The 12127-nt window shown below is 35.2% G+C and overlaps 1 protein-coding gene across 2 annotated transcripts in view; it reads left to right on the top strand.

Moving 5' to 3' along the window:
* The window catches only part of PTPRR (protein tyrosine phosphatase, receptor type, R), a 219786-nt gene that overhangs the window by 164488 nt on the left and 43171 nt on the right, over window positions 1-12127 (top strand). For both annotated transcript variants that reach the window (XM_004675893.2, XM_012720496.1), the window contains one exon: window positions 9379-9565. In XM_004675893.2, coding sequence (XP_004675950.1) covers window positions 9379-9565 — 187 coding nt within the window. The remainder of the gene's footprint in view (window positions 1-9378; window positions 9566-12127) is intronic.

Consider the following 12127-nt stretch of genomic DNA (forward strand, 5'->3'; position numbering starts at 1 on the left):
GTTTATTCATTGAGGCTTAGTAATATTTCCTCAGCATCATCTTTTTCTTAACTAATTATATGAACTTGGAAAAACTAAACTGGAGAACTAAAATTAGAACTACCATTATTTTGTTCTTTTGTTAAAAGGGAAACAGCCTCCTCACCATGAGTGACAGTCAAAACAATACCCAGTGCCAAAAAAAGAGTAAAAATTAATCATACTTGGTTACAAGACAAAGCACTGTTTTTTTTTTCTTTTTTTTATGAACCATAGCTTTTGGGATGTTAATGCTCAAACTTCATTGCTTTAAACAAGAAGCAAATTAAATATCAACCTTAACATTTATTACCCTTCTCTGTTCTAAAGTTTCAGACTCCTGTCTACCGTGATTCCTCATTTCCACATTTGCAGAATTGGAAGCACACAAGAACACCATAATAATACTTAACCAATTTCTTTGCAACCACTTATACATGTAGCCATCTAAAACATTTTTTCCTGGGATCAGGACTGGAGACTGAGGGAGGATTTAAGTCAGTCTTTACCCTCAGGGTGTTCATACCTTGGGATAAATCATTTCCAGTAAATATAATATATTTAAGACACATTGAGAAAACCATTAAGAGGCTTCAAAGGAAATTTGCAGGTGGATCTGAAAGAATTGAGTCTGGTTCATTTTGATCATGGAAAGCCTGAGTGGAAGCTTTATTGAAACTGGAACAGAGATCAGGATAAAGGTGTGATGGGAGAGGAGACTGGAGACAGACACAGGAAATAGATAAGAAAACACCTGTCTTAAGGGCAGATGTTTATAGACTTTTATGATCATAGTTTCAATGTTCTGACATCACTTTGGTAAAAGCTGAAAGGAAACTCTGGACTAGGAGGTTTTAAAATTAGGGATGCTTGCTAAAGAATCACAGCAAAGATCTGAACAAGAGTCGGAGGCCATTCAAGAGTCTTTATGCCTCTTTGACTCTCCAAGTGTCCAGGGAACTTTCCAAAATCAGAGATTTTGAGTTAATTTTTAAATCTCTTGACCTAAAAATAATCGTGGAAATGCACAAGCATTGATATACAGGCTTGCCTATGATGATAAAAAGCTGGAAACAACTTAGTTTCCAAACATAAGGCCTTGGTTAAATTAAACTATAGTATGTTCATACAATGGCATATAATAATGTGCTTGAAAATAGTGTTTCAATAAATTTAAAGACATGAAACGGCATACATGATCTATTTAAATAAAAAATAAGACATAAATAATTGTAGCATTTAAAGGACAGAATTTATCGTATTTGTATATAGATATGCAGAGTAAGTCTTGAAGGAGACGCACGTACAAAGTGCTTAGTAGATATTCTCTAAGATTTGACAGTTTTTTTCCCCTCTCTTTTCATTGTGTATATTTTTAGTTTTTCTATAGTAAATATGCACTATTTTTGAATCTGAAAAAAGTATGAATTTTAAGGATATGAGGTAAGAACTTTAAGGGATCGGAGTAGGAAAACTAGTTCCAACTTAGAGTCCCTCACTCTGCATGAACAAGCTGGGGACTCTTGTCACTCACCACTTCCCCACCTTTGTTCTTCAGGCACGGCCAGGGAGCAGCCACGCAGCCTTGTGAGTCTAAAGTGCAGTCAGAATCAGTGCAGGTCATTACTAATTGGTATAGTAATTCACATATTATATGACATAGCATATTCTATTAGGCTAGAAATGGTCACATACTTTTGCTTCTTTGACTTTTATACTGTGAATCAACCCTGTGAGTTTTATTATTTTCCCCATTTACAGAGTAAGTGGTCTGTAGCTGAAAGAGCTTAAGTGAAGCATCGATTTAAATGCACATCCCAAGGTCAATGCTTAAATAACAATGCTGACATGTTTAATTTATGGTTTTTCAAATTATCGTTTTGAGTTTTATTTTGTAACATAATAAAGGAAAGTTAAAATGTATTTGCCCTGTACATTTATAAAGGGACAAATGTCACTGTAGGAACTCAAATAATCTATTTTTTTAGAAAACAATATATTTAATCCAAGCACAAAGCCAGGAATGATTTTACTAGCAGAAAATAGGCATGCATACACACCTGCATATTTAGCTATAGAGTTAGAGACACATATACATGTGTTAAAATATATAATCAGCGTGTAAGCAAAACCGTGCTTAAAACTCTTATGTGATAGATAAAAACTCTTAAAATAAAGAAATTACGGTCCCTTTTTTTTTTTTGGGCAAACTGGGGGCAGGAAAAAATAATGAACAACCACCTTGGAACTATAGTGCAGGTTTCAGAATCTTACATTGAGAAAGCTACTACTCAAATTATCTATTTATAAACATTAGAAAGGGCAAGGATCATTCTACTTAGTAAGATAGAAGCTTTTGTTGGGAAATCAATCATTTCCCACACTAAAATGTTCTCTATAAGATTTTCTTTTACGTTAGAATGGAATATATTTATCACCTTCCTGGACTCATGCCTGATATCTTTTATACCTTTTACTTTCATTCCCTACAGTATTTTCATTGGGTAATTCTACTATATAGGGTCATAATACCTCTTCTAGAAATTAGTAACACAGCACATTCAACTTTTCAAGAGATTTGAAGTTAGGTTACAATTTAACTTTCCTAGCACTCTCTCAACTGTCAAGGGGTCTAGGAAGGTGATTAGTACTATATATAATTTTTTGAAGGTAAAGAGATGGAGACAAACAACAAACCATTCATTACAAAACATTATCCTTGGAACTTAAAAGTCACAGAATTTCAAAGAACTGTGGAGGTTAGACAGTTCACACAAAACAATAGCATTCACCTCTCCTTTGTTATTCAAATGAGAAAAAAATTCTTTTTTTCTCTTCTTTTTTCTTTTTAATTAAATAGCTCCTAAAAAATAAATACATGAACTAATTAAACAAAATTGAGTAAGAAATACCAAGTTGGGGGTGGGGGGCCTGGGAGGGAATTAAGCTCCCCATAGGAATCCAGTCAAGATTGCCAGATTTGTGATAGTTATAATCATAACAGATAAAAAAGAAAATTGAATCAAAGTTATCAGATTCACAATTTCACTTCAAAAAAAAAAAAGATGCCAGTATTAAAGTTCTTTCCTCTCACCATGGAGGATTAAAGGTGTGTAAGACTAAAGACAGCTCTGAACAAAAGTCCTGTATATTTTTTTACAGAACAAAATATAATATTTAACAGGAGAAACTCTCAAAGATCAAATCTTCTTTCATTCTGTTCTAAATCCTTCTTACAATCTTTAGATGCACATTTTTCCATTCTTATTTCAAGTACTTCAAGATAAGCACTGAAACTTAATTTCATAATTCAATGGCTTCAGAAGTACATTTTCCTGGATCACAGGCCAAAATGATCATTTGTTCATTTTGTTCTCTACTCCCATTTCCACACTTTGTTGCTGTTAAATGAGGAGATATGCTTGAAGACTGACTGTTCTCAGGAGCAGAGTTATTGCAAAAAGACTTAATAAGGACTTAGTAATTCTCAGTGGCATCTGAGCATCAGACAGACCTCAGGGCCGTCATGCTGGAAACAGCTGCCTTTCTGTCTAATGCCAGCTTCCACAATACACACAAAACCCTGACTATCAGAAGACCAAATGCCTACTTTTATGCTATTCCAACTCAATTCTAGCATTCTTGTATTTTAGCTGAACTTTCTTCACACCTCTCCGTCATTAGAAACGGTGATACAGAATTGAACAACTTCAACAGTTGTTTATATTCCCTTGCTGAAATGAATGTGTGAGCCTGGCCCATAATATTTATACATGTTTTCCTTTTTACTTAATTGTAATTAACACACTGTTTATTGCATTCCTTTTACCTTTCCTTAAGAATTTGCTTTTTCCTTCAATTGTTTGCAATGGTATCTTTTGAATTTCCTCCCTCTTATTTATTTTTGGCATAAATAATAATTGGTGCTACAGTGGGAGTTTGATAAAGCTTTTTATTATGTTCCCTTTTGTCCAACAGCAATCATGAGGCATTAAAAAAATATCTAAACAGTTCACCCAGAGTTACAGAACAAAAGAGAAGCATAGGAATTTACATAGGAGTTTATGTTTTTAACTTTCCATGTTCTGTCTTTATTACAAGTCCGGGTCTCCTTCTATTTTTCTGGTGATTTTTTTACGTCTTTTAAATTTTCTTTCTGCACCTTAATTTTAATTTTCTCTTCACTGCTTGCTTTTTGTTTATTTTTAAAATGTCTTTTGAAATGTCTCAATATATTCACAACCTCTCAGCTTAAGAAAGTGATGTTAAACTAGGTCATTGGTCAGTGTTAGCTTAAAGAAACCTGACATTTCCACATTCATAAAACACACCCTTTCTCTAGGTTGATGAGTTAATTGTGCTAGAAATTTAATAACGTACTTGGAGAAAATAAACAGGAGATTCTCACCTTACTCCAAAATAATTATAAATATATTAAAGGATTAACTTTATAAAAATGTAAACTTTCAGGAGAATGTCTATATCGTTTTTAAAAAAATATTTATTTATTTATGCATAAAGAACTGGAGTACAAGTCAGAGCTTCAGGGGCCATGAGAGGATTCACCAGAGACAGAGCGGGTAGCAGAATAGGCAGATCGATGAATTACACTGCTGAGGGGAGCAGCTGGCTGGTCAGGAGAGGTCATGTGGGTCACCTCCCAGGTGGGGATCAAACTCGCCCTGAAGTAGCTGTGGCTAGCTTGCAGTGCTGTGTCCTAACCCATTGCGCCACCAGACAGGGCCCAAGAATGTCTATATATTGAAGCAATGTAAGAAACTACAAAAAAATTAATATGCTTGACTGCATATCAACATGACATTAAAAATTGACAAATGTTTTAAGGCAGCAAAAATCGCTGAAAAATAATTATTGTCTTATACATCATAGTCATCAGTAGTAAATACATGAATGCCACAATATAAATAAAGGAAAGAATAGGCATATTCTTTATAAATGAAAAATAGCTATATGAAATTACATTTATCCTCATTTCTAACCAAAGAAAAAAAATCAAAACAATAATGAACTATTACTACGGCCTATAAAATAATACAATTTAAAAGTCATTTTAAATACCTGTCATTTGCGGGGGGGGGGGATAATTGAAATTCTTTTTTTAAAGCCTTCTGAACTTTTAAGTTTTCTGCAATGAACACTTGTTACTTTTACAATGATAAAATGGCACTTGAACAAATACATGGCTATGTATTTAATCTCTTTTCTCCAAGCATAAGATATGACTAAGAAGAATCCAGGTTTTTAAGTTGATTCTTCTGATTAGATTTCCTAATTCCACTATATTTCAATTAATATAAATACTGTTTTTTCCTTAAAAATAAGAATTAACAAAAGCGGAGACTTTCCCAAGTTAATGACATCCTATGGCAATATTTCACTGCCAGGACACAGCACACTTCACCATGATAAGGGCTGTTTTGTGGAAAATGCTCTGTAAGGTCAACAGCCCCTGTAAGTTTAACTCCATAATTGATCCCTGAGACATTGTCTGAGGTGTTAGGTGAAGTGTTCTGAATTGTTTAGGGTTCAGCGGAAATGGATTGGCCATAGTAAAAGGAAATTTTAAGATAAATAGGTTATCAAGAAGGATATATTTTTCTTTTATGACAAGCACGTAGATTTTATCCATTGATTTCAAAATATTAAAGTTTATATTAGTATAAGCAATTTTTGAGTTTTTGTGAATAAAAAATTCACAAAAAATAAAGTTTGTGAATAGGTTCCTCGAGAGAAGCAGATGTGAGAGTTGTGAAGACTTTGTGTATTCATGATAACCCAATTTTAATATCAATAGGCATCACTTTTTATAGGTGATTTACATATATTATCGGATTAGTCCTTGGAATAACCCTCTGAAGTAGGTTCACTGAATTATTTGTTTTACAAAAGAGGAGGAAATTGCAATACCAAGGAAGCTAAGTATTCTGAGGAAAGGCCATGAGAGGTAGGATTTGAACCCCTAATAAGTATGACTACAACGATGGAATTTGTACCCTGAAAACTGTATTGCCTCTACATTACTCTTCAGTAATCTTCACCTTCCTCCCAACAACTGACTCTGCAGAATATAAAATAAGCTGTTCTCCATGCATCTGTGCTGTTAGGTTGCACAGCAGAAAGAGCTTAAGTTGGCTATTCTAACTTGGATTAAATCTTGTTCCACTATTGTTTCCTAAATTAGTTATTTCTTTGTCTATAAAATGGGGGAAAGTCATACCTCAGAAAGCTGTTATGAAGATTGAGATGCCATATGTGAAAGTGCTTAGAACAGTGCTTGGCAAATAATAGATGTTTAATAAATATTGGTTTCCTTTCTTCCTTCCTTTGCCAGACAAAAGTTATTCTTCCTTATTAAGTCAGTTTGCATGAAAATATTTCCATGGCTCTCATTTTATCACAGAATCCATAGGAACTATGCTCAGTAGTCAAATGACCCGTAGATACAGGGTTTCAGAAATTTGAATTCCCCCATGATTATGCAGGGTTTGCTGTGGGAAGTCAAGAGTGGAACTTCCAATGTTTTAAAATCTCCCTTTTCTGGATCTGGAGAGGCTTTTTTTTATAGTCTTATAGTCTCCGTAACTCATGATTCCCTCTCATTCCTCCTATATACCCTACACCCCCATTCCAAAATACATTTTTGTACAACTGAGCTCTCGCTCAACAGTTTACCTGCCATTTCTCAAAAATGTCTTATCATTTCCTGCTCCCACATTTTTTTTTCTCCTGCAAGTTTCTTTCTCGGAAATAACATCTATCAAAATGTATCCACTGGGACCTCCCTGGTGGCTCAACAAGTTAAAGCACAGCAATAAGACCACTTCAGCACAAGTTCAATCCCCAGCCAGGGATGTGACCCACATGGCACAATAGACCCCTGCTGTATCGCCTTCTGCTGCTCTCAGCAGTGTGCTTCATCAGTCTGCCTGTTCTGCTCCCCATTATCTCTCTGGTGAATACTCTCACTGCCCCTGCTCCTCTGGCCTGTACCCCAGTTCTGTATGCGTAAATACGTAAATCTTTAAAAGAATTTACTACTAAAATATTACCATAAATGCTTAACACAAACGTCTCCTACTTTAGACATCTGCTCTGACCACTCTAGAGAGGGGAGACCCGGACTTCTATCAAGCCATGCATATGACTTAAATGACAGGTTGCAGAGACTTTTGTCCTTGCGCTACAAAGGGACTCAGTGGAATCAAGTTTTAAATGGCATCTGATTAACAATCTATTGAACAGACACTCCCAATTTTTTAACTAAGGCTTCTATGAACCCAGCAAAAAATGAATTCTCATAAATATTCTTGAAACCAAAACCAAAAGATACCCTATTATCAGAGCCAGGAAGGAATGTCTGTCAACATGAAGACCAGAACTGGATTAAGAAATTTTAGAAAACTGCTTTTCACCAAAAATAGGTTAAAATGCTTGGTCTAAAAGTAGAAATACTCTTGAATCTTCGTCAAGTCATTACCTCCTACTCAGAAATATAGAAATCCTGTCAACCGCCACCAATAACCACTAAAATAATAATAAATGAATAAAAGGAGGGAGCAAGCATTTTTCTATCAGATGATAGAAATTATAAGATAGAAATCTATCAGGTGATAGATTCCCATAATCCCCAACACAATGAGTTAAAAGAGTTAAAAGTAATATGAAATAGAAAATATTTTTCAAGAACATGCAAGAATGTATGGCAAGTATGTCAATATTAGTTTTGTGAAAGTCAGATATAATAGTGAGAAAGCATTTAATATTGATAAAATTTGCAATGAAGATACAATTATGTATTTCTTCAAATAGTACAATAGTAGAAATATATGAAGTAAAAACCAAAAGAAATCTAAGGAAAAATAATGAACCAATTTTGGGTTAGAAGACTCATAATCCTATCTCAGGCTTTGACAAAACCAGTAGGAAAAAGTTAGGAAGAAACAGATTGGAGTAATACCTTTAGCAACATATAATAGTAGAAATAAGAAGATATATAAGTAGATACATAGATAATCAAACTACTTGTCAGAAATAATATCTATAAAATATTTAGAAAAATGTATCATCTCAAAGAAAGAATCAGAACATTGCAAACATTAGAAGTCCAGCCATTTTCTGATTCATGTACTGTAACTAGCAATAAATATAGAAAATAACAAACACTTAAATTACCAATTAAATTATAACTACAACTAAAGATCATTTAAAAGTAAACAAAAATTACATTATATCCAAACTACAGAATGGCACCAAAGTTGCAATTAGAGGATGATTTATACAAATAAAGAACTGATATATATTTTGTTTATGACCCTTTTTTGTATGTTCTAATAAAGAAGACCTAGTCACTTAAATATTTCCTGATGTCGTACTCCATAACAGGCATACAAAATACCACTCAAAGGAAGTAATTTTCAGGGTTAAATACGTATCTATTCATGCAATCTTTCGTCACTTTTGTTTTGACCTGTTTTTCTCTGGTGCTTCATGTTCTTGGGATGCCAAGTACTTGGTATTATGCTTTATCACCTAACACATACCTGAGGACCCTTTCAGCTTAACAAATTTTGTGGATAAAACCTCTGACTTTGACCCTCAGTCTTGCATGTACAATTTTATAGTTCCTCCCTGGTTCCACAGAGCTAGTGCTAAAAGGCACTCACACTTTCTACTCCAGACATTAGGGTCTTCGTGAGTTGAAAAACCTCACCTTGCCTCTGATAAAAGGAAGAAAATTTCAGAAGAAATAGAAATTATTACTCAGTGGAGTGGTCCATTTTGTTTGTCACCCAATTAAATAAATGCATGCAAATACATTCATACCTGCTTATACACATTCACTTATAAGTGGAAGACACAAAGGTTAACAAGGGATCACTCAGAAGTTATAAAAATATACTTTTTAACTTTTAAATTCTGTTTTAATAATAATAATCTGAATTGTGTTGTTTTTCCCTCTAAGCTTGTGGGACTCCTACACATACATGCAAATAAAGACGGTTTATGTCACATCTAATTTCTCAATATAATATATTGTTTACTTTTCCTAAATTTTCACTTACTATTATTAGGCAGTTTATTATTTCTATAACATATATATTTATTAATAAGCTGCAGTTCAATTTCTCATCTTGAGTTTTTAACAAGATTGCCAATTTCCTGGAAATAAACTCTGGGTAGTCACTATAATCAACTGTAGTACAATAAGAAAAAGAGACATCTGTGCCTTATATCTGTGAAAGTACGCATTGAGTTGTGTTTATTTAAAGAATCATCAATCAGTATGATCAAAATAATTTATGTGGCGTCTAAACCTAATACCATTTTTGTCCCATGTAGACGAGGGTCCAACGTATCTCTTACACTGGACATGACTAGCTTGGGGAATGTTGAACCATTTGTGGCTATACCAACCCCACGGGAGAAAGTCGCAATGGAGTACCTGCAGTCAGCCAGCCGAATCCTCACAAGGTCACAGCTGAGGGACGTCGTGGCAAGTTCACATTTACTCCAAAGTGAATTCATGGTGAGCCTGCTATTTATGTTTCCTCTTCCATTTGTATTTTGATTTACTAGGAACTAGAGACTCCTACTAAAATGAAACTGTGCTCCATCCCAGCAGCTTATAATAACAAATGACTGCAAGTCATCCGCTTGGGTGATCGGTTTTAGATACACCGTCCCACTATTAATAGTTAAGTAGTCAAAATAGAAGGCAATAAGTAAATTCAGGCAGAGTATGTAGGAGATAGTGAGGCAAAGATGTGTCAAGAAACAAAGAAGTTGGACACAGGAGAGGCATGTCAGGAAGAAGGAGCACCCTTGCTGGCTTTGCTTGGGGCATTAAATTGTTCAGTTTCACTGGGAAGTGGCAACAGTTGAACCCCAGCGGTATAAGCATATTAGCCTTACTATTAGCTGAAGTGTTCAGCTTCATTTGGCATTCTAAAAAGATCACTATCTGTAGGGAAGTTAGCATTAGAGAAGGACATTACAGAGGTTTGGGGAGGTAATTCTGAGGAATTATGCTAGTGGTCTAGAGTAAGAGAGTAACAGTGAAAATAGAACAGGTCTACTGGAATCCATAAGGAGTGGGGATTACTGGGTGAGGCCGACCAAAATAGTGAAGTCAGGGGTGATACCCTAGTTGTTTGCTTTTTTGTTCTTTTGGTTTTTTAATGTTTACTGAAATAAAGTACCCTTTTATTAAATCAAAAACACAGGAAGAAAATCAAGTATGGTTTTAAAATGAGGGTGAATTTTAGCTAAAAATCATGGCCATCCACCACTACTGCTTATGATAGCTGAATACATGCAAACAAATTTCTACCCAGAGATCTGGGAGACAGATTAAACTTTCTTAGGTCTAATTGTTGCCTAAAAGGAATATCCATTTTTTTTTTCTTTTTATTCATCCCAAGATATTTACAACCACCCTAATGGTGGAAGTTCCTGCATGGGTTGATCCATTAGCTTCATCAGTTATTACTGTGTGCAAAGTAAATTACATGCATACCATTGTTTTATTTAGATGGTGTAGAGTGTCGTTTTTTTTTTTCTTTTAATGTGAGGAAAATGAGAGATGTTTCAATATATGAGGAAAATGACAGACAAAAGAAATGGTCAACTATTTGACCTTGATGTTTCAACATATGAGGAAAATAACAAAAGAAATGGTTACACAGTTAGACAAAGGCACAGCTAATTTTTTTCTAAAACTATGGATAGCTCTTTGGTTTTTTGTTTTTGTTTTTGTTTTTGTTTTATTTATTTTTTATTTTTTTTAAAGATTGTTTTATTCGTGCATACAGAACTAGGGTACAGGCCAGAGGCTCAGGGGCAGTGAGAGGCTTCACCAGAGAGAGGGTGGGGAGAGAACAGGCAGATCGACGAAGTACACTGCTGAGGGGAGCAGCGGGTGGTCAGGAGAGGTCTGCCGGGCCATGTGGTTACCTCCGGGGCAGGTGGGAATTGAACTCATGTAGAAGCAGCTTTAGATTCTCAGTGCTGTGTTTTAACCCGCTGCACCAAGGAGGGCCGGATAGCTCTTTGTTTTATGGGATAAACCCTAACCAATCTACTTCCTGTAAGGAGCAATGAGGCCAACAAGAAATTCAAAGAGAAAGATAATGCTGGAAGATGACAAATTATCAGTGTGTGACAGAACAGAAAGGAGCCGAAGAAAACAAAAATATTACCTACTTCATGACTTTCACAGCACAGATTGATCCATTTGAAATTACCAACCATGAATACATGGTTTTTGTTTGTTGGTTTTTTAAAGAGTTTTTTAGATTTTTGTTCATTTTTTAAAGATTTATTAAATTTATTTATGCATACAAGAACTGGGGTACAGGCCAGAGATGCGAGGGTTGAGAGGATTCACCAGAGACAGACTGGGTTACAGAATGGCAGACTGACTGAAATCCACTGCTGAGGGGAGCAGTAGGTGGGTCAGGAGGTCTGTTTGGCCATGTGGGTCAGCTCCCTGGCTGGGGATCGAACTCATTGCTGCGGTGGATGCGGCCAGCCTCATGGTGCTGCATCCTGACCCCTTGAACTACCAGGGAGGCCCCTGAGTACATTGTTTATTTTGAACAATTCATAAGTTTTGTTTATATTAGTAACTTGGACCTGAGAATTTAGAATATTTCACTGGAACAGAGCAAAAATTAATATCTCAGATATCTAAAATAGTATAGGTTTAAGGAAAATAAGCTATACTGTAGATCAAGTCTAAAATTTATGTCTGACTCTTCTCAGATTTTCAGATTGTTATAAACTGGACATTTGACTTAATTTATAGATCATTCTTTTCAGTTCACTCATAGGAAGCTGTGGAGTTCTATTTTCCATTGGAGAAAGTTTAAGTAACAAAAAGATTTGCTATGTCCTAGGATAAAAGTTATTTTATTTCACATTAACCTCATCTAAGCAATTCTTCACAGAATTTTTATTTAAAGATTTATTTGTGCATACAGAACTGGGGTACAGGCCAGAGGCTCAGGGGTGGCAAGAGGCTTCACCAGAGACAGAGAGGGGAGCAGAACAGGCAGATGGACAAGTACATCCCCTCTGGGGCGGGGAT

This window comes from Condylura cristata, unplaced genomic scaffold (assembly GCF_000260355.1).
Source record: "Condylura cristata isolate star-nosed mole 26May11 unplaced genomic scaffold, ConCri1.0 scaffold00004, whole genome shotgun sequence".
Taxonomy (NCBI): domain Eukaryota; kingdom Metazoa; phylum Chordata; class Mammalia; order Eulipotyphla; family Talpidae; genus Condylura; species Condylura cristata.